We start from the raw sequence: 23,187 nt of genomic DNA on the forward strand, positions 1-23,187 counted from the left end.
TTATGAGTTCGAGCCCCACGTCGGGCTCTGTGCTGATAGCTCAGAGCCTGGAACCTGCTCCAGATTCTGTGTCTTCCTCTCTCTCTCTCTCTCTGTCCCTTCCCCACTCACCCTCTGTCTCTCTCTCTCTCTCAATAAATAAACATTAAAATAAATTTTTTTAATAAAACAAAATCTTAAAAAAATTAAATTACATGAACAAATTATATTCAAAACAAAGATGACAAGTACTCAAAATAATCTTTTCCTAATTATTTTCTGACATTTTACTATTATCTATACTCTTAAGGTTATTTATATGTCTATTACACCTATATGATAGAATACTATATAATGATGCGATACTGTTCATTTCTTCCTAAGTCCATGATGGTAGTTTGAAATAGGCCATGGTGGGAGTATTTACACCATGGAAATCAACAAACACTACCAATCATGGCTCCTGTCACACCACAGCTGGTTATTAAGCACCTACTTACCAGCATGCCATTGGTTCAGAGACACTCTTGTCTTGTGACAGGCCCACTCTACCTCCCTGTCATCATCTCCTGTGATCTTCAGATCCAGATTTCCCTTCCTGGAAAAGAAAAACCAAGAGTTGGATCATCACTTAAAAACTAATGAGAGAGGGACACCTGACTGGCTTAGTCAGTTAAGTATCCAACTTGGGCTCAGGTCATGATCTTGTAGTCCATGAGTTCAAGCCCTGTGTCGGTCTCTGTGCTGACAGCTCAGAGCCTGGAGCCTGCTTCAGATTCTGTGTCTCCCTCTCTATCTGTCCCTCCCCTGTTCTCTCTCTCTCTCTCTCTCTCAAAAATAAATAAACATTAAAAAAGAAAAAAAGAAAGAAAACTAATGAGATAAAGGGGCACCTGGGCAGCTCAGTCGGTTAAGCAGCCAGCTCTTGGTTTCAGCTCAGGTCATGATCTCAGGGTTCGTGAGTCTGAGCCCCACATCAGGCTCTGTGCTGACAGTGGCAGAGCCTGCTTGGGATTCTCTCTCTCCCTCTCTCTCTGTTCCTCCCCAGCTCTCTCACAGTCTCTCTCTCTCTCAAAATAAACTTTAAACAAACAAACAAAACAACTAATGAGATAGGATGGCTGGCTTAGTTGGTAGAGCATGGGACTCTCAACCTTTGATGGGAGCCTACTTAAACAGTCAAGCAAACAATGAGACAATAGAGTTGGGGTTAAGGAAATGGATGCACAATGACTGTAAATGATTGGTAGACTCCAGTGTGGAGTGTCTATCTCTGGCTCATCTCTCTGTCCACATGAGGGACCTCCATCAGTCCAGCACAGGGATCTTATGTAGACATAGACCCAAAGCACTCTGAAGAAAGCATTGGTTGTTCTCTAGGTATCTGTCTTACAGATCTGTCCTGATGGCCAACTGAAGGATTCAAAGATAAATAAGATGAATCCACATGAAGAGCTAGGGAAGACAAGACTTCCCCATTTCTGGCCTATAATTACCTTGGGGACTAATAAGTTTTGTAAACCTTAAAAGTAGGATTACAACATGTAGAAAGCTGGGGAAGTCTATAGAGGTCATTCATTGTTCAACATTTTCTGCATTCCCTCATTTTACGATGAAAAAACTGAGTCCACGTGGTAATAAATAGTTTACCCAAGGTTATACCACAAATTAGTGGCCAAAGCAGAAGGCTCCTAAGACCTGGGAGTAAAGTCCTTCCTTAACATCCTAAATTCCCATTGGAGAAATTATGTGAGCTTTGGAGAATCTGAGCAGAAGCATACACAATGTTTGCACACAAAAAGCTCACTATCTTCTCCTCTGTTTCCTATAGGGGATACAGAATAATAAGACCCAGGTGCTCACACACAGGAAGTGAATGTGGAGTCATTCCTAAAACTCTTTCAAGGAGCATGGCGGGGACTACCTCAGGGCTAACGGTGCTCTGACCCAACAGTGAGTGGCATGGAAATCAACGCTGCTATCTTAAGAAGGTAAAGTTAAACATTAGATTCTTTTTTTTTTAATTTTTTAAAATGCTTATTTATTTTTGAGAGGGAGAGAGACAGAGAGCAAGCAGGACAGTGGCAGAGAGAGAGGAAGACACAGAACCCAAAGCAGGTTCCAGGTTCTGAGCTGTTGGCACAGAGCCAGTGTGGGGCTTGAACTCACGAACCATGAGATCATGACCTGAGCTGAAGCTGGACGCTTAACCGACTAAGCCACCCAGGCACCCCAGACATTAGATTCTTGACTGGGGAAAGTAGGAGGCAAACTCAGTGGGCTTTTCCTAAGTGACTCAAGTCTCAGATACCTCTTTTCCCCAAGGAGAGAAGCTCACAAGCAAGCAGAGGAAGACAGTTAGTTGCTGGGCCAAGAGGCAGAGCTTTAGTTCATTAAGGACACTTTGCATTTGTGACATTCGCACCTATCCTCTTAGAAAAATGAAACAGAAAAAAATATATATACAAATTAGGAGCCCAAATTTCTTATCATTAGATTCAGCATATCTAAAATTATTACATCAAAATGCTGTAAAAATTTCTAAACACTTTCACTTCTGTACTTAGGTAACAGGTAACAGTTCACACACTAACACCAATCCTAGCCCATACTTTGAGTGCACTGCCCTAACAAATAAAAAAGCCTGATCACTCCTTGGCCCCTGGAGCTCCTTTGGTTGGGGGGAGTGCTTGAGCTCCCTTTCTCACCCAAATCAGGTGCCAGAGGGCTGGGATGTGATCTGGATATTCAGGGTCACAGGGTGCTGAGTCAGGATGGTGCCTCCTCAGCCCTAGAAAAGAGTTTCACCAACCAAGTAGGAGCTCCACCCCTTCGCTATGTGCCCAAACCTACCTAAATGGTGCCTCAGGTCCCTACTAGGGGCCACAATTTCTTTCATTCATTTGTTCATTCATTCATCTGTTCACTCATCCAGGCATCATCTCAAGCATTAAAGTCAATCTAGAAGAGAGATTCCTGGGGTGCCTGGCTGGCTCAGTCAGTAGAACATGTAACTCTTGATCTCAGGGTCATGGGTGCAAGCCCCATGTTGGACACAGAGATTACTTAAAAAACAAAATAACAAAAAATTAAATAAAACAAAATTAAATTAAATTTAAAAATAAAATAAAATATTCTTGCCTAAGGAGCTGATGTCCTAGCAACAGATTGGTGTCAGAAGGGCATCAGTCCTGGGGTGCCTGGATGGCCCAGTCAGTTAAGCGTCTAACTTTGGCTCAGATTATGATCTTGTGGTTTGTGAGTTCAAGCCCTGCATCAGGCTCTGTGCTGACAGCTCCGAGTCTGCTTCAGATTCTGTCTCTCCCTCTCTCTCTCTGTCCCCTGCCAACTCGTGGTCTCTTTATGTCTCTCTCACTCTCTATCTCAAAAACAAAGAAAGAAAGTCATCAATCTTTTCAAATACAGCCCTGGGTGGCCCGAAGATAGATTCTCACATATAAAATGAAAGACCTTCTAGGAATGAAGGAAATTTACCAGAATTTACTTTGGTGGAATGTAATAGAAGGGCCTATTACATAGATACCCTCTGAAGTGATCTGTTTCATGGTCCCATGATTCCATGACTTTACAGTCACCAAGGAAGGAGGTAGGAAAGGTGCATTCACTTACTTTGGGAAAATGAGTAGTAGAGGGTCCCCAGTAGGGTTCCTCTATAATTATTAATACTGGGGAAGAAGGCAGGACAAAGAGTGAGGTCTCACTGACAGATGAGGACACTGTAGATCTGAGGAATTGGTGACCTACCTTGAGGGTTAGGAACCTCATCTGCTCCAGCCTACAAGAGTCTGAGAAACGAGCCATCAAGTAGGAAGAGACAAATCTGATTTATAGAGGAAAGAAACCTCAAGGGTAAGGAAAGGCTTCAGCCCTTCTGTCAGCCTGAGAGGGAAGAAGGGCTGGCAGGGCAGGGTGGGGCGGGGCTTTCCTTGGAGGTTTTGGGCTGAGTCCTTCCTTCCTGGTCCCCCATTGGGTCAGTGGCTCCTGCAGTCCTGCCAGTGAGGGACAAATGAGAAGAGCTGTTGATTTTTCCCCCTTGGCCATTCAGAATTTCCCCATGTAAATACTGAGAAAGACCCTGCCCTCTCCTCACTTCTCTGGAGTTGGCCCTGGGCTGGACCTGGTCCCCTGGGGTTGAGCAGGGCCATGGGAGAGCTGTTTATGTTCAGGGTGGCTGTTGGCATATGTTATGCCACCTTCAGTGCCTCTGCATGGTAAGTCCTTGCCCCCCCCACCACTCCCCACCAAGGAAACCCCCATTATATCATCCCCATTCACCACTTGCCTCACTTTTCCTCTTTTTGATAGGTCAGTGAACAATTTCCTGATAACAGGCCCTAAGGTAGGATGGTCTCTGGCTTCTGTTTTTACCCATCTGGGTTCCTAAGGGAACTCTTTTGGGGAAAGAAAAGAGGGGAGGGGAGACAGACGGGGGAACCCATAAGTTTTCCTTAATGGAGAGCTAACCCATTTGAGTCCTGCCTGCTCCCCTGCTCCCCCCAGACAACCTGACCTGAGCCAGAGCTGAACTTCATAGCCCTTTTCCCTTTGCCAGGCCTATCTGACCTACACTACTAGTGTGGCCCTGGGTGCCCAGAGTGGCATTGAGGAGTGTAAGTTCCAATTTGCTTGGGAACGCTGGAACTGCCCGGAAAATGCTCTCCAGCTGTCCACTCACAACAGGTTGAGAAGTGGTAAGTTTGTGCACCTGCACAAGGGGGTATATGTGCATGGAGGTGGGTTTGCAGTATGTGTATACGTTGTATGTATGACATATATATGCACAGTGAAATGAAAAAGTTATCAGTGATCAGCTGATCTGCCATTTCCTTGCTGTGAAACCTTGAAATGAGTTACTTCCCCTCTCTTACCCCAGTTTTGTCATTTGGTCAATAAGGCCAGCTCTATTTAGGTCACCAGGAGTAATGAGGGCTACAAAGCTGGCTTAGGAAAGAGAAAAGGACTTTTACTTCCTTCTGACATGAAGCAGGAACCATGTAATAATCATAATGATCGTGGCTACCATTTATTGAGCTGGTATCTTACTAAACTCTGTAAGAAATCATTGTCCCATTTCATTTCCACACACTCCCCATTCTGAGTGTCTACTCCATGGGAAGATATTTCTCTTCGTCACTATCATCTTCTTTACTACTCCCCACCTCTTCTCAGGCACCTCTTTATTGTTTCTATATAAACAACTTTTATGCAAACTACTACACACAGTTAAAAACAGCTGCACTGGTGCATACACACACGCACACCTCCACATGAGATACAGCTCAGTGTGATCTTTCAGCATCTCTGTTGTTGGGATTTTATGACAGCTGGGCAGATGGGAAACTCCTCCAAGGCTGCAAACACAGAGTCCTTTCCCTATTTTTATTTCATGTAACTCAGTGCAAGGTAAGTGTATACAAACACACAAATATGGGCATGCATTTTAAAAACAGAGATTATTACATTTTATAGAAATACTTTTGTGGGCACCTGGGTGGCTCAGTCAGTTAAACATCCGACTTTTTTTTTTAAGGGTAATTTTAAAATTAAAAAAATTCTTTTTCACTGTTTATTTTTGAGAGAGAGACAGAGCACTAATGGGGGTGGGGCAGAGAGAGAGGGAGACAAAGAATCTGAAGCAGGCTCCAGGCTCTGAGCTGTCAGCACAGAGCCTAACACAGGGCTCAAACCCATGAAAACCCATGAACCACCAGATCATGACCTAAGCCAAAGTCAGATGCTTACCTGACTGAGCCACCCAGGCACCCCTATAATTTTTTTTAAGTTTATTCATTTTGAGAGAGCTAGTGAGCCAGGGAGGGGCAGAGAGAGAAGGAGTGATAGAGAATCCCAGGCAGGCTTCACACTGCTAGCATGGAGCCTGATATGGGCCTCAAACCCAAGAACCATGAGATCATGACCTGAGATGAAACCAAGAGTCAGACACCAGCTGAGTCACTCAGGCACCCCAAGCATCTGACTCTTGATCTCAGCTCAGGTCATGATCTCATGGTTTGTGAGTTCAAGTCCTTTATCAGGCTCGGTGCTAATGGTGCAGAGCCTGCGTGGGATTCTGTCTCTCCTTCTCTCTGCCCATTGCCTGCCTCTCTCTCTCTCTCTCTCTCTCCCCTTCTCTCTCAAAATACATAAACAAACAAACAAACAAACAAATAACAACAAAACAAAAAGAGATATTTTTGTATTCACCTCACTGAGTCCTCACTGCCTGAGGACTAGAAGCAGTGGCTAATGAACAGAAGCCCAGGCTGGTTTTCAAGAGAGCAGGGTCTTGGTCCCAGTACAAGGGGTAAGGAGAGTGGCTTTGATCTCATCACTGTCTCTCTGGGCTTTTCTTTCCCCATCTGTACATGGGGATGCTCATGTCTGTGTGAATGACAGTAAGGACGCTGGAAAGACATGCACTGTTCTCTCAAGTAGAAGAAAGAGTATCCTCTTCAACCCAAAGGGGGCAGGGGACAGGGGAGAGAAAGAGCATTGCTTTTCCAAAGCCTCTGCTTTTTTGGGTCATCAGAGCCCAAGTTTCCAGTCCCCTCTCTCTCTCCAAAGCCACCAGGGAGACTTCCTTCATTCATGCGATCAGCTCTGCTGGAGTCATGTACACCATCACCAAGAACTGTAGCATGGGTGACTTTGAAAACTGTGGCTGTGATGAGTCAAAAAACGGAAAAACAGGTAAGTTGTGCTCTCTGATGTGGGTGGGAAGAAGTGAGGGATGCAGAGCTACATTCAGGCTAAGGTCTTCCAGGAAAAGGTGGACACATTTTCCTCAAACCCCTAGATACTAGCAGCAACTTCTTGGTGGGAGGTCCTGAACCTATAGTCTCCCAAGAGTTGAGCCTGGGTCCCTGATTCCAGGATCACCAAGTAGCGTTGAACTCTAGAACTAACAAGGCATCTAGGAATTAGAAGGCCAAAGAGAGTTTAAAGCTAACCCTCATATTTCAGTCTGAGAACAGTTTGGCCATAATCCAGAGCTACTCAGTTACTTGTACACCATCTAAGAGAATCAGATTTGTCATTAATGAGGGAGGAGATGGCTCTAACAAGACTACTGTAAGATAATGGTACAGAATTCCAGAATGTTTGAGCTGCAATGAACCTCTGAGATCATCTAGGTCAGGCTCAGTATGCCTCCTTTACTGTGGGTATAGAAACTAACTGCCTAGAGATAGAAAGTACCTGAGGGTGAGCACTTGGCTTTGGGAACAGGACCTCACCCACCCACCCTGAGCACCTCCACGTCCCTTTTTCACCTGCAGCTATAGCTTTACACTCTTCTAGGGCTCTTGGGGGATGTTTAGCCAAAGTGACCTTGACTCTTCTGAAATTGACCAGGGAAATGTGTGCAGAACTTACTCTTTCCTTATGTATAGGAGGTCATGGCTGGATCTGGGGAGGCTGCAGCGACAATGTGGAATTTGGGGAAAGGATCTCCAAACTCTTTGTGGACAGCCTGGAAAAGGGAAAGGATGCCAGAGCCCTGATGAATCTTCACAACAATAGGGCAGGCAGGCTGGTAGGTATAGGAGTCCACCAGTGAACTATCAGTTTCAGTACTGGCAATAGCCTCACATCTGTACAGCTTACCAAGAGCTGTCTCATACCCATATGTCATCCATACAGCAGTTATCAGGACTGGGAGGGCTACCCCCAGTCTCTGAATGACAACGCCAGTTCAGGCTGAGCCAAGTGGCTCGGCCAAGGCAATACAACTAACTAATAAGCGTCAGAACCAGGCAATAAACTCAGATCTTCTACTTTAGTCTTATCCCTAGACATTACGGTCTAGCCCCTTCCACAGGCAGGTTTCTGAGAACACAGAACAATATAGTACCAAAGCCTTGCTTCTATGACTTAAAATTTTACCCATTTCAACTGCATGTTCTAGGAAATTGATGGGGGTTTTCATCCAACCTGTGTCCTAAAATATGTCTGGGCTTCGAGGGATTGGGACTGATCTGGGCTTCTCTGGAGGGTCTATTCTACCCCAAAACTTCTGAATTATTCTGAACTCAAATCTGGAAACAAATTGGATTTAGTGCTAAGAGCAGAAAAATTTCCCTTTGAACCTAGATCTGGATGACCTAGTTGCCCAGGGCAAGGGTAAGAGGTTTTCAAGGCAATTAATTACACTCATGGGTAATTGCCTCAAGGGTAAGCATTCAGACTGCAGGAGCTTCCCTCCCTCTGGGAGAGGACAAATCAAAACCCTTACAAATACTCCAGGTCCCACTTTCAGGACAATAACAGTGCCAATGATCATATTTTCCCCTTTACACAGTACTTTCTTGATCATTCTTATTCCAATGAGAGAGAGAAACAGGCTCAACAAGTGATGGAATTGGGCCTAGAGCCCAAGGTTTCTGATTCCAGTAACCTCAACACTTGTCTGACTTTCCCGAAGAATACCCAAGGGAGCTTTAAAATTACCCACACTGAGGCCTTTATACCCCTGAACATTCCAATTGAGAAGATCTGAGGTGGGGCCCAAGAATAAGTGTTTTTCACAGGCCTCCCCAGTAATTCTGATGCCCTCCAAAGTTAAGAAGCTCAACTCTAAAATATTCCATTTAATTACTAGCCTTTGGTCTTCCCTACCCAGAGTCATTCTTTTTCGTTCTCTTTCTCTCTCTGAAGGCAGTGAGAGCCATTATGAAAAGGACCTGCAAATGTCATGGCATCTCTGGAAGCTGCAGTATCCAGACATGCTGGCTGCAGCTGGCTGACTTCCGGGAGATGGGAGACTACCTGAAGGCCAAGTACGAACGGGCCCTGAAAATCGAGATGGATAAGCGGCAGTTAAGGGCTGGGAACAGTGCTGAGGGACACTGGGCACCCACTGAGGGATTCCTTCCTAGTGCAGAGGCTGAGCTGATCTTTTTGGAGGAATCACCAGATTACTGTACCCGCAATTCCAGCCTGGGCATCTATGGCACAGAAGGTCGGGAGTGTCTGCAGAATAGCCACAACACATCCAGGTGGGAGCAACGCAGCTGTGGGCGCTTGTGCACCGAGTGTGGCCTGCAGGTGGAGGAGAGAAGAACTGAGGCTATCAGCAGCTGTAACTGCAAATTCCAGTGGTGTTGCACAGTCAGGTGTGACCAGTGTAGGCATGTGGTAAACAAGTACTACTGCACAAGCTCCCCAGGCAGTGCTTGATAGCACCCCACTCAAATTCACTTGCTCAGTTGCATGACAATGGAAGCAGACACAGCTTCTTTTGAAGAGAGAGTGAATTCGAAAACAACTGGAGTATCACAGGGTTGGCCTGTAGTCGTCTTCGTATCTGCTATTCATGGGGGGAATGGAGGCCCACGGTTATACAGCATATTCTCCACAGAGTTGAAATTGGAACCTGGGGATTCTAACTTGGGCAGACCCCATTTCATCTTTCTTGTAAGTTATTTCCTGGTCTTTGTGCCTGTACTTTTGCAGCTTGTTAAAGGGGAGTTTGGTTTGAGGGTCATATACAGAAGGACCCTCAAAGTACTTGTTGCTGTAAGTTTCAAATCACATCCAACCCAGCTGTGCTGCTGAGAATCAGAGGGAATCAAAGAGTTCTGACAAGACTCCTGAAGGAGCAACCTTCCCCTGTGCTGTCTGGCTCCAGGAAGACCAACTATATGTTCATGAAGACAGATAAGTGGGGCAGAGACCTTATATCTGCCCAGTGGGAGGTTTTTAGGGTGTTGAGTTTTTCATCTGAGTATGCACTTTTATAAAGTTCTCAGGGGGCTTGCCTGGCTCAGTCAATAGAGCATGTGACTGTTGATCTTGGAGTTTTGAGTTCAAGCCCCACATTGTGTGTAGAGCTTACTTAAAAAAAAAAAAAAATTCTCCTCATAAAACCCTGGGGAAACCAGGACCCCAACATAAGCTGAGGACTTTTCCAGCTCAGAAACCATCTCTCTAGCCATAGAAAAAGGATGGTCACAGTAAGTGGACAGGTGACTCCAAAGTTACCTAGACAAGTCTCCTCCTGCCCCAATCATGCACCCAAAGAGGGATTTTTTCCCCCCAAAGAGCTGTAAAATGACTGTTTTGTTATTTTTCCAGATTGGGAATTCAACCTCATTTTGCAATAAATGCTAGAATATATATCAATCTGAGACCTTTTATTTCTCTGTTTGTAAACCTTAGGATAAGAAAGGCAATGGGAAACCCTGCTTCTATATTCCAATTATACCCAAGGCTAAGGGGAAAATGGAAATATCCAACCCCCTTGATATAAGTGTTTGAGAGAGAATAAAATTGAGGACCAGGAACTGGCCAATAAGAAAATAATCCAAACTCCTAGATTTAGAAGGTATTACCCTTAATACAACCTAAGAAACTTGAGGAACAAGGAAGCCCTTTCAACTTGAACCATACTCAAAGTGTGTTTGTGCTTTTAAACTTGGGCTTCCTGGGGTGTCTGTATGCCTCAGGGAGAACGTGGGCAAGAGACTAGGAAAGTTATGGATTCTATCTTCTTCATTTGCACTTCTACATCTTCCAGTGGCAAACTTTGGAGAAGAAGCTCCTGAGGGCTCAAAAGCTGGTCTCCTAAACCTGAGCATCTCAGCTTTAGGAGTCTCCCCTCTGTGCAAAGGCCAACCACCCTGCAGGGAGGAGGTATTTCAGATATGTTGAATAAACAAGTAAAATGAACGATCACCAAGAATGGAAAAACATTCTCAGCTTAATGTTTTAAATCAGAAAACAATTGGGGTGCCTGGGTGGCTCAATCAGTTAAGCTTCACCAAAGTCAGGTCATGATCTCATGGCTAGGATCCTGAGTTCAAGTCCTGCGTCAGGCTCTCTGCTATCAGCACAGAACCTGCTTCAGATCCTGTCTCCTCCCCTCTCTCTGCCCCTCCTCTGTTCTTTCTCTCTCAAAAATAAATAAACATCAAAAAAATAAATTAGAAAATAATTTAAATGTTCAACAGTAGGGCAAACTAGTTAAATCATGGCCCCACAATGAAATTATCAACCATTAAAATAATATTCTCGAGAAATACTTAGTAACATGAGAAACACACATGATATATTAAATGAATAAAATTAATCATAAAACAGCATGTTGAGGATAACCCAATTTTGTTTTTAAAAATATGAAAATACTCGGGCACCTGGCTGGCTCAGGTGGTAGAGCACATGACTCCTGATCTTGGGGTTGGGAGTTCAAGCCCCACACTGGGCATAGAACTTATGTTTAAAAATGTGAAAATATTTGCTATCATATAATACCAACATAGAGTGATTTGTTTTCCTTTTTGGGTTTTTCTGTATTTTTACACTTGTCTACAAAAAACCAAATATTTTTCTTATCAAAAAATAATGAGTTATTGGGGCACCTGGCTGGCTCAGTTGGTAGAACATGCAACTCTTGATGTCAGGATTATGAGTTAGTGCTCCCTTAAAAAAATAAGTACTTAAAAAATACTTGCCATAAAATACTTTTTTAAAAAAAGAATGAGGGGCGCCTGGGTGGCTCAGTCGGTTAAGCGTCCGACTTCAGCTCAGGTCACGATCTCACGGTCTATGAGTTTGAGCCCTGCGTCAGGCTCTGGGCTGATGGCTCAGAGCCTGGAGCCTGCTTCTGATTCTGTGTCTCCCTCTCTCTCTGGCCCTCCCCCGTTCATGCTCTGTCTCTCTCTGTCTCAAAAATAAATAAACTTTAAAAACAAAACAAACAAAAAAAAAAGAATGAGAGGTGCCTGGATGGCTTAGTTGGTTAAGCGTCTGACTTTGGTTCTGGTCATGATCTCACAGTTTGTGAGTTCGAGCCCCACATTGGGCTCCACGCTGACAGCTAGGAGGCTAGAGCCTGCTTCAGATATGGTGTCTCCTTCTCTTTCTGCCCCCCACCCCCACCTGCTCACACTCTGTCTCTCTCTCTCTCAAAAATAAACATTAGAAAAAAATTTTAAATTACTAATTTTTTAAAATGCCAGCAGGAAATAACCCACCTTTTCTTTCTTTCTTTCCCTTTCTTTCTTTCTTTCTTTCTTTCTTTCAGTAAAAAGGAAGGTGAAACATTCCTTCTGGTGCGTTTACAACTACCATAGATGCCAGAGACAAGGAGAAATCCATAAAGTGCAGCCTATGTCAAGGAAAGGGAAGATTTCCTTTACCTCTGTCCTAAGGAAGTTTACAGAAAGACACTACAGTTAGTGACACAGGAAATGTGTGTGTGTTGGTAGTGGAAAGGGGAGCAAGACACTAAGCACAAAAATTATGGTGAAGAAATAGGTAACCAAAACAATATTACCCTGGGGCTCAGAGGAAAAAAAAAATTATAAAACGATCTGGCCTTGAGGTCAATCCTTTAATACACATAGATGCCAAAGTGTCCATTATGAAACCTGAGTTGTGACACTGTGCTAGGGAAATGAACAAACTAGATATTCTCCCTTCATTCCTAACTGAATCTCCATCCAAAGGACCCAGGTACCTACCTGATGCTTTGACATTTTCCCCCCAGGACTTCCCCGAGGTTCCCAAATAATCCTGAAGTGGGGGGGGGGGGATTCAAAAACAAAACAATTCCCGCTGCCCTGTACAAACATGATCATTCAAGAGGAGCATGCCTTGTGTTTTCTGTGGCTTTATATCTGAGGTTTTCACAGAACAACTGAGAATTCCTACTTCCCCAAAAAGCTCATAGTCTAGCTCCTTCCAAGTCTCTTCCATCCTCATTCATCTTACTTTCATGCCAATCAATCACATCAACCAATCTTCCCACATAGACCCTGAGCCAGGAACTAAAGGAATTTAGATTCTCTACATCCATCACCTTCCTGTCAGGGATTCATTCCAAGGCATTACAGTGTTATTCAGATTCACTAGTTACAACCCTACACTCCTTCCCTTTTGGCTTGTCCTTAACAAACTGGCTATCATTAAGGTGACAAAACAGTAAAACTCCTATGTTCAATAGGTTCAGGGCTCAAGACAGGAAGATTGGCCACAGTCTATGGTAGGTCTTGAAAACCTATTGAAAAAGGAATCAACTCAATAAGGGAATCCTGTCCATGAGCCTATTTGCATATTTCAGATCCAGGCACTGCTTCACATGGCCTGGAGAATAGAAGCCTGTATTTTCTCGGTCTGGATTAAAGGAAAATATTCTTATGCTTGCCAAGCCCCTCTCACCTCATCTCTGCTCCTCTCCCTCTCACCTCCTTTCTCCTCTCCTCCTCCTGGTCCTCATCCTTGTCCTAGTCCTCCTTCCTATCTGACCTTTGCCATGGGTAGAATCAGGGGCTTCTAAGAAAACCATGAGGCTTGTTCCTAGAGTCTCCTAGGGTCCCCTGCCAATTTCCTCAGGGCTTGCTAGGGCTTCCTTGTAACAGTATGGTGAAAAGAAAGTACTTGACCCACTAAGTGTCAAGTACTTAGTATCTATTATATCCTTCAATCCTGGGAACAATCCAATTAGAGAGTTACAATTATTCCCTTCTTATTACTGAGGAAACTGGTTCAGAGAGGTTAAGCACCTAACCTAAAATTAAACACAAGGGGGTGAATTTGAATTCACGCCACTATCACACAAACCAAACCCATACACTTTCTTTACACCACTTAGGCTCTGGAAGCCCAGGGATCTCTGGTGACATTCTTAACTGTTCTGACAGCTTTGTAGAATGACTACCATTCATATGCAGTGAAAGGTGTCCTCTTCTTCCCTCTTCTGCAAGTAGGAGAGTTAAATTTCTCAGCCCTTCTCCGGAATGTAGAAACCTAACTTTTGACTTGCAAAGGCCTTCCTTAGAATGATAAAGCAAGATAGCCTGACTCCTGCTGACTTGGGAGGGCAGAATCCTGGTTTGCTAGGGGGTACTCAAAGAAAAATGCTAACAGTTATGGTCTATATTAGAGGTCAAAGTTTCAAAGGAATGTCAAAGGCGGAGTGTTTATTTTAGAGGGTCGAGGAAGGAAAAACAGGATCCAGAGAAAGACAAATTTCTAGCCCCAGATCACAAACTACTTACAATAATTGATCACAAAAGACAGAGAGAGACTGGGCCCAGATACAGATGTTTGGATTGAGGGGAAATGAAATGAAAGCACGGACCAGAGCAAAGTCTTCAGGAGAAGTTAAAGACCTTTGAGTAGGACTATAGCTCTAAACTAGCTAATCCTGCTGCATTCCCTAACAAACAGGGGAATGTTGGGTTCAGAGGAAGAAAGTAACCTGCCCAGGGTCACCAAATGAGATAAGTAAAGAGGTAACACGAGACTCCAAGTCCCTGAACATTCTCCACAGTTGGTGCTCTGCCTACCCTGCCAGAATGCCCTTTTCGTCAGAAAAGGGATGTTTGGTGACCAGTGAAAGCAATGGGGAAATTAGGCCAAGGCTCCAGGAAGCCTCAGACCACATTAGGCCAGTAAAGGAGTAGGGAGACCAGATAGGGGAACAGAGGACGTAGGTAAGGGAAAAGGCCTGGTGGTGCACCAGGAACCCAAATTCATTCCCACATTCCTCTCTGATTCACAGTTAACTGTGCAAACCTATGTTGGGACTCAGAGGTATTGAAGTCCCTTATCATTTCTTCACCAGGAGCTTCTTGCAGTCTATACAAGATCACTTGATTCAGCCATGTGCTTCTTAACAGAAGAGTTCCTAATCAAACACCTAAGGAGGAGCATACTGTACACTCTTGAAAGACCATCAAGGGTAAGGAAGCCAGTCCTTCCTTTCCTGTGATAAACTGCTTATCAGTTGCTGCAGGTCTAACCTGAATCAGCACTGCTTTATTTTAAGCCCACCAAATCTTCTAGGATCTCTCATTATGAATCAGGCCTTCAAACTCTCCTTTTCTCCAAGCTAAATAAACCTAATAACTCCAGTTTCTCACTAGTTCTCTCTCACACTCTTTTTCCCAGACTATCTTCAAATGCACCAAATTTAGGCTTCTATGAATAGTTAATCAGGATGCAAACCACATATCCTTCTCAAGTCTCACTGCCATATCCTCTTTGCCCTCAAGTATCTGAAGAATCTACCTGTTCTCTGACAACACAGCACTTTGCCCCTTCAGGCCCTATTTGCATTTCTCCATAACCCAAATTCATTTCTAACCCCCTTCATTTCAGCCAAGTAGCCTTGGTTCTCATCTCCATCAGCTGGGACCTCAAGCAGCAAAGTCCTCCATAGCAAGGGGCTTGCAGTGGTGCAGGGGCTTGCAGTGGCACAGGGGCAAGAACATGAAACTAACAATCAGGACACACTTTTTTCTCTGCTTTCACCCTTGGAGAACTTACCTACTCTAAAACTCCAGTTTTGTTTCTCTGCTGATGATTCCTAAATCACCACCTCTGTGTAAATTCTAGGCACCACAGCTCTATTGTTTCTTACTATTTCTACCAGAGGGACAGCAGTGACTTTCTCTTATGACTTCTGTTTCTGTCAAGTGGTGTAAGGAAACTTTGAGGGACTGAGGCTTACTCCTGAATCTTCCCAGACTCACCTTTTCATACTTAATCATCTTCCTTTGGTTTGCCTTCCAAATCTATTCCCTTCTCTTCATTGCCTTTGCCTCCAGTGGACTAACACTGTTGTACCGTGTAGATGAATTTTGCACTCAATAATTTGTATCTTGCTTCTCAACTCTCTATTTAACTCATTGTTACCACATTTATCTTACTAATATACTACATTCAGTTCATCATCATTTGATCAAAAAACAAAACAAACAAGGACACCTGGCTGGCTCAGTTGGTAGAGCATGCAACTCTTGATCTTGGGGTTGGGAGTTCAAGTCCCACGTTGGGACAGAGATTGTACTTGAAATAAAATTTTTAAACCTTTTTTAAAAAAAGAAACATGCAATGTCCTAGAGAATAAAATCCCAGTTCTTTGGCCTACGTTTGAAGTGTCCTAAACTAGACAATATCCCACAGTAAACATTTAAAAAATTTTTTCTATACATACATTCTCATAAAAAATATGTTTTTGATGAAAAAATTCAAAAATTCAAACAATTTAGAAGTAAATAGATCAGAAAGTGAATAATCAGCTTTACTCCCTTCTTTTTCCAAGCCACTGCCCTTCCTACAGGTCACCTGCTCCTAACTTGCTTTTCCAATTTTATCCTTTGCTTCCTCAGCTCCAGCCAGACCAAGTCATGACAGTTCCTCACATATAGCATTCCCATGCAACTTCTGTGTCCCACTAGAGACCATCTTCTTTCTCCCTGAAATACTTTTGCCCTAACTATTGACTCTCCTTCTCCACTCTGTCCTTAAGGTTTATTAGCTGCTCTTTGAAATTGCCTGCCAATTATTTGATAGAATCTAAATATCGCTACCTATGATATCTAGTCATTATGTCTTTTTCTATGTCTCAACAAGAGGGCTGACAAATCTCCTCCTTGGAGGTAGAACCATGTTACCACCTCTCAGTGCCTCTGTAAGACTCTCACAACACTCTGCATGTGGTGGGTGATTACTGTTCTCCTGACATTAAATAGTTCATGGAATCTCAGAGAAAGGAGACCTAAGTCATCTCCTAGAACCCTCTCACCTTGCAAAAGAGGAAAGTAATTTGTTCACGGTTATTTGCCTATAGGTAAAAGTCAAGATGAAGATAGATCTCATGTCTCCTAATTCTAAGTTCAAGCAAACCCTAGGTCTTTTGCTCTGGGGTGGATCCATACTATTCTCAAAACTAACTAGTGGGGCAATAACTCAGATAGGTAACTGATGGGCGAGGGCTTGGGTGTGCTATGTGAAATTAAAAAAATTTTTTAATAACAAGAAGAAAAGAGGGGTGCCTGGGTGGCACAGTCAGTTAGGCTTCTGACTCTTGATTTGGGGTTAGGTCATGATCTTGTGGTTCATGGGATCAAGCCCCGCATTGGGCTTGGCACTGACAGTGCAAAGCCTGCTTAGGATTCCCTCTCTCCTCTCTGTCTCTCCCCTGCTCGCACTCTCTCTCTTTCTCTCTCTCTCTCTCAAAATAAAAAAAATAAACACTAAAGAAAAAAAGAAGAAGAAAAGAGAAGAACATATGATGTTCCCAAACACACCCTTACCACTTAAGCCCAAGAAGAAGGAAAAGGTCAGTCCATTCCCTACTCTTCACTGCATGTCCCTTTCTATAGTACTCATTTTAACTTGGCTTTACCCGTATAAAAATATTGTAAGGCACAGGGATGCCTTGTTGGCTCAGTTGTAAGAGCACGCAACTCCTGATCTTGGGGTCATGATTTTGAGCCACACATTCGGTGTACAGATTACTAAAAAAAAATAAATAAACTTGAAAAAAATTGTTGTAGGGTACTTCAGAGTACTTTGGACTTCTTTTATTTCTGGAAACTCTAGTGCTCTTTTTATTGCTTTATGATTTATGCCTATTGTCCCAAGTATAAATGTAATTGTGCTTCCTTTCACACTGAAAAGTTTCCTGTCTTGATGATGGTTATACACTGATCCTATTTATAACCTATTTCATTCATTCATTCATTCATTTAATAAATATTTACTGAGCACCTACTCTTTTATAGGCATAGAACAAATGCAGGTGATACAGAAGTTCATGACACTGACAGGTCTCTCTCTGCCCTCATGGAACTGGCATTCTAATGAGAACAGATACAATGAGCAAATAAAAAATTAAATTATCACACACTGAGATAGAAATAATTATGATTGTTATAAGGCAGCAACATCTTTAGATAAAGTGGTCAGAGAAGGCTTTCTGTGAGTTGACATTTAGGCTGATACTCAGATGAACAGGATCCAATTATAAAAGCTTCAGGAAAGCATATTCCAGAAAGAAGTGTTATAAACAATAAAGTCCTGGGGCTTCTAGGTGGCTCAGTTGGTTGGGATTCTGACTCTTGATTTCGGCTCAGGTCATAATCCAAGGTCATGCAGTCAAGCCCTGCACCAAGCTTCACACTGGGTGTGGAGCCTGTTTAATATTCTCTCTCATTCTCTCTCTCTCTCTCTCTCTCTCTGAAATTTAAAATAATAAAGGGGGAGGGTGCCCGCGTGGCTCAGTTGGTTAAGCATCTGACTTCGGCTCAGGTCATGATCTCACAGTTTGTGGGATTGAGCCCTGCGTCAGGCTCCAGGCTGACAGTTTGTAGACTGCTTGGGATTCTCTTTCTTTCTGCCTCTCTCTGCCCTTCCCCCACCCGCTCTCTCTTGCTCTCTCAAAATAATAAATAAATAAACTTAAAAAAAATATAAATAAAGCAATAAAGCCCAAAGCAGAAAAGAGCTTGAAAAATTCTAGGAGTTGATAAAAGCTTGATGTGACTAGAGCATGGTTTGTATGTGGTGGCATGAGGTGAACTTAGAGAAGCAGGCAGAGGTAAGATCATCCAAGATCCAGTGGGTCACAGTAAAAAAGTCTGAATTTTACTTCAGAGAAATGGGAAGCCACTAAAAGATTTTAAGTGGGGTGCTGATTGGATCCTATTTACTTTGTAAGAAAACTCATACTGGCTCATATGGAAAATGGACTGGAGAGAGACAAGCATGGAATCCTGAAGACAAAAGGGCAATTATATATTAGGCCAGGCAAGAGCTGATGGTAGCTTGGAATAAGGTAGGGCCAGTGCGACTAGAGAGAACAGGAAAAATGAGAAGTATGTACAAATGAAGTAGAACCAATAAAATTTGCTGAAGCACTGGATGTGGTGGGTGAGAAAAGAGGAGGGATCTAGGAAAACTTCTGGTTTTCTAGCTTTAGTAAGTGAGTGGCAGATGATGCCACTTATGGACATCAGCAAAATGAGAAAGACATTAGGGCTAATGGGAAGACGGGAATCAAGAGTTTCATTTTACCTTATTTTATTTTATGTAGGCTCCATGCCCAACGTGAGGCTTGAACTCATAGCCCTGAGATCAAGAGTCACATGCTGTACTGACTGAGCCAGCTAAGAACCCAAAGAGTTCCTTTTAAACTCAGTCAGTACAGCATAGGACTCTTGATCCTAGAGTCATTAGTTCAAGCCCCACTTTGGACATAGGGCATACATAAAAAAATAAAAATGAATTGCAAAGAGCTCCATTTTAAGCATGCAAACTTTGAAAATATTCTGAGACATTCAAGTGGAGATATCAGGCAGGCAATTGGTTATTAAATCTGGGAAAGCTGACTAAATTAGAGAAGATATTTGAGATGGAGATGTAAATTTAGGAGTCATACACATACAGTTTTGAAGCCATGGAATAAATGAGACTTCTACAAAAAGGAGGAGGTGAAGGGAAGAGAGTACAGGTTCAAGTCCAAAGAAACACACTTCTCCCACTGATGTCCACAAGTGCCTAATGAGGAAGCTAAGCAACTGGACCTCTTTTGCAATCTGGCAACAGGCAGGTACAGACTTGTTGGCAGGTAGGGAAATAGATGAGCTGAACTTTGTGGGTTGGCATCTATCAATCTGTTCATTCAGTGAACGCCTTCTATGGGTCAGGGGCACAAAGATGAAGAGACATAGCCCTTTCCAATCCAGAAGGAAAGCACAATTGTGCCCATAAAATGTGTTATATAGAAGTATTCCAGTGGAAGTATATATACAGGGGCAGTGTGAACACAGGGAAGACAACAAATGTCTGCCTGATCCAGAACCTAAGCAAAGCTCATTCAAGTGAGAGGAGCTGGATATTACAAGGGCGCTCTGAAGCCAGAAGGGCTTTTTCCCCACCTCTCTTTGGTTGTTTGTTTCTGTTTTAAAGCAAATCTTGGGCCTCCTAGAATAAAGGTAAAATCCTGACAGGTTGGGGGGGGGGTGTAAAAAAAAGAAGGCTTTGGTTTTCAGACCATTGACAAAAAAGAACAGTCCTTTTGGATGAGCCTTAATCAGGTGTGGGGTGGGGGTAGGAGTTGGAGGAAAATGTGGAAGATGAGAGTGGTTTATTGCTGTTCACAACAAGAGCAATAAAATACTTTGCCCTGAGCAGCATAAGGGTCATAATCAGTATGATAAGCTATCATTTAACATGAGGAGGAAATTGAAGTTTCATTTCCTTGCTTTTGTGGCACCCCTTGAATTGGGTTGATGACACCATTCAGTCAGTCAGCATGAGGCCTGCCTTACCAATTTTGTTTTGCAAAACAAAGCCAGTCACGGTCAAACTCAGTTGGTCAATTCCATAGATTAACATGAGAGGCCCCAGGAAAGCAAGACAGCTGGGATAACTCTGGCTGGGAAATGATGGGTTAATCCTAGGCCAGCTTGGCAGGAAACTTCATAAGATCTTTCAGGTCCCTGGTATCCTCCCACTCCTCACCCCTCCAAGAGCTTCCCACACTCACTAGTGTCCTGGGGTTGACTCTGAATAATCTCCAGAGTTTGAAGGACAGGGCTGGGCTGAAGGTATGGATGTGGTTCCCCACTGTCATATAATTCTCCTTCTCAGTCTGATTGTAGACCCAGGCTGGGTAGTACTGTACCAAAGAAAAAAGTGTGACCTGAATCTATATGAGCACAAACTGGGAAGAATGAAATTGTCTCAAAAATTTGACAATACAAAATTTCTCTTGAATCCTGGTCTCTAATAGGTGTACACACATAACCCACAACCTAAAGAAAACACTGAGGATAAAAATACTGTTAAAGCTATATTGAACAGCCAGATATTTTTGTTGCCTCTATGGCTAAAATACTAGAAAAGAATTGTTGATTTTCCTAGAGGATGACCCAAACCCATCCCAATTCCTCTCTGTGATCAGAAGTTGTTAAAAACTGAGGCCACTTTAGAATAGCTCACAATTTGGAGATTTTCAAAGTTCCCATTTAGCTGAGATAATTCCCTTTTTCTCTCTTTCTGAATTCTGATGTTTCTGGTGAAAAAAATAATTCTGCCAGTAACACATAAGGACTGTTGAAAAGCCAGGAAAATCTGTATATGCAGTGAAGTTGCCTACATAATATGGCGGTTCACATTTCAAGGGAGATTAAGGTAATGTTTGATTTTAGTTCCCTAAAGGTTATATTTTTCCAAAAGTATTTATTCCTGCTATTTTTGTGATATCAACACAATTTAATTTTAATTTTCAAGTAATCAAGGAATGCAATTGGACATTATTGCAAAAGTGTTGCCGATTTTGCCACAGATTTTACTATAATGCCATGCAAATCACTTCCTGAGCTTCAAAATCGTTACTATAAAAAGAATGGGACTGGATTCAAATGCATTAGATATGCACAAAACTTTTTCGGAATTCTAAAATTCTATTCTGAGCCCCTAAGTTTCTCTATCCTGACAGTCTGGCCTTCATATGATGTCTCATGCCAATTGCCATACAGAATAAATTAGAACTCCCTTTGGTTTCTAGAAGCTTATAGCCTGTAAAACAGCAATAGTAAGATGTTCTTCAAGTACATACGGTCTTATGATTAGATTTCAATAATTTGAATTTTGTGCTGAAGGCAGCTTATTTGTATATTATATTTTTTTTTTAATTTTTTTTTTTCAACGTTTATTTATTTTGGGGACATAGAGAGACAGAGCATGAACGGGGGAGGGGCAGAGAGAGAGGGAGACACAGAATCGGAAACAGGCTCCAGGCTCCGAGCCATCAGCCCAGAGCCCGACGCGGGGCTCGAACTCACGGACCGCGAGATCGTGACCTGGCTGAAGTCGGACGCTTAACCGACTGCGCCACCCAGGCGCCCCTGTATATTATATTTTTTAAAAGGTTTACTGTTAAATTAATGCCACAAAAAAAGACTGCAGGTGGAGGCTGTTAACAGCTTATGATAACAGTCTTTTCAAAAGTGCTTCTTCTCAAGGGGCTCCTTGCATAGTAAATAGCACTCTGGATGTGATCCAGGAACCTGGCTCATCAGCCATTAGCTTGATGTGTGACCTTGGGCATGTCTCTTAGCTACCCTGCTTCAACTATAAATGAAGGGGTTGTATTATGTAGTTTAATATTCACTGGTAAAGCTAAGCAAGTGGTTAAATGTAAATAAAGGCATGAATGCCTTTAGTAATATGGAAAATGAAAAGGGATTTGGAGGCATTTCATTTGTGATAAAGGAAACAAAACTGTGATTATCGGCCCCCAAAAGCAATAGCATAAATGTAGGAAAGCTCCAAGTTCCACTCCACTAATTTATACAAAATAAGTCCATTAAATGAATGAACTTGGTCTGTACACAACACTTAGCAGGACCTATGAAAAAAACAAGGTTTTCTAGGTCTGTGAAAAAAACACCATGAAGTCATGGAACGGCTTTTGAGCCAAATGTAACTAAGTTAAAAACTGTAGCTCTAATAATTCCTAGATATGGCCTCTAGACCCAATCATTTAAAAGAAATTTTTTAAAGAAATTTCTTAAGAATTTCTTAAGAAATTTATTTTGAGAGAGGGAGAGAGAGTGGGGGTGGGGGAGAGGGGAGTAGAGAAAGAGTGAATCCCAAGCAGGCCCCACATTGTCAACATGGAGCCTGATGTGGGGCTCGAACCCACAAACCTGAATTGAAACCAAGAGTTGGACACTTAACCTACTGAGCCATCCAAGCACCCTGAGATCCTTCATTTTAACCTCAAGATTGTTGTGAGAGTTAAATAATAAAAGTGCTTAGTATAGCGTTTGGCATGTAATAGGTAATAGGAGAAAGTTCTTCCATTAATGGTGGCAACATAATCCATATATAAATGAGTTAAAAATACAGGAGGTAGGGGCACCTGGCTGGCTCAGTCTAGTGGAGCATGTGACTCTTGATCTTGGGATCATGAGTTCAAGCCCAACATTGGGGCTAGAGTTTACTTAAGAAAAAAATTGATAATTAAAAACAATAATAAAATACATGAGGCAAATAATGATAGCTAACATTGACTAAGTGCTTACTCTGTGCCTCCAAGGTACTGTTGGGTGCTTTTACATTTCACATTTAATTCTTACAACAACCTGTCAGGTCAATACTATCATTATCCTCAATTTACAGATGAGGCAACAGTCTTAGAGATTAAGCAACTCCTCCCATGGTCACAGAACTAGGAAGTCATGGAGTTATGATACAAAACTGCTTTACTATTTCCAAAAGCCAAATGCTAAACCATTTGACCATATTACCCACTACATTATGTCTACGGAGTATATTATTAAGTGCCAGAGAAGTCAGAAATTAAGCATGAGTATTTCACAGGCACAAGAAGCAAGCATATTTTAGAGCAAAATTCTAGGAAATTGCCTTCTAAACTAGGAATTGCAT

The 23,187-nt window shown here is 42.7% G+C and overlaps 1 protein-coding gene across 1 annotated transcript; it reads left to right on the forward strand.

The window, feature by feature from the left end:
- The first annotated feature begins 4,143 nt into the window (after positions 1–4,143).
- On the forward strand, positions 4,144–9,177 carry WNT8A (Wnt family member 8A). Its single transcript, XM_030319323.1, has 6 exons — positions 4,144–4,211; positions 4,306–4,339; positions 4,553–4,691; positions 6,565–6,690; positions 7,392–7,534; positions 8,656–9,177. The coding sequence occupies exons 1-6, from the start codon at positions 4,144–4,146 to the stop codon at positions 9,175–9,177; spliced, it is 1,032 nt and encodes a 343-aa protein (XP_030175183.1).
- Positions 9,178–23,187: the final 14,010 nt, after the last annotated feature.

Source organism: Lynx canadensis, chromosome A1 (assembly GCF_007474595.2).
Source record: "Lynx canadensis isolate LIC74 chromosome A1, mLynCan4.pri.v2, whole genome shotgun sequence".
NCBI lineage: Eukaryota > Metazoa > Chordata > Mammalia > Carnivora > Felidae > Lynx > Lynx canadensis.

Coding starts and splice junctions, on each gene's coding strand:
- WNT8A (XM_030319323.1), top strand. CDS start 4,144: ATGGGAGAGCTGTTTATGTTCAGGGTGGCTGTTGGCATATGTTATGCC. Junction 4,212..4,305: donor ACCTTCAGTGCCTCTGCATG/GTAAGTCCTTGC, acceptor TCTTTTTGATAG/GTCAGTGAACAATTTCCTGA. Junction 4,340..4,552: donor TCCTGATAACAGGCCCTAAG/GTAGGATGGTCT, acceptor TCCCTTTGCCAG/GCCTATCTGACCTACACTAC.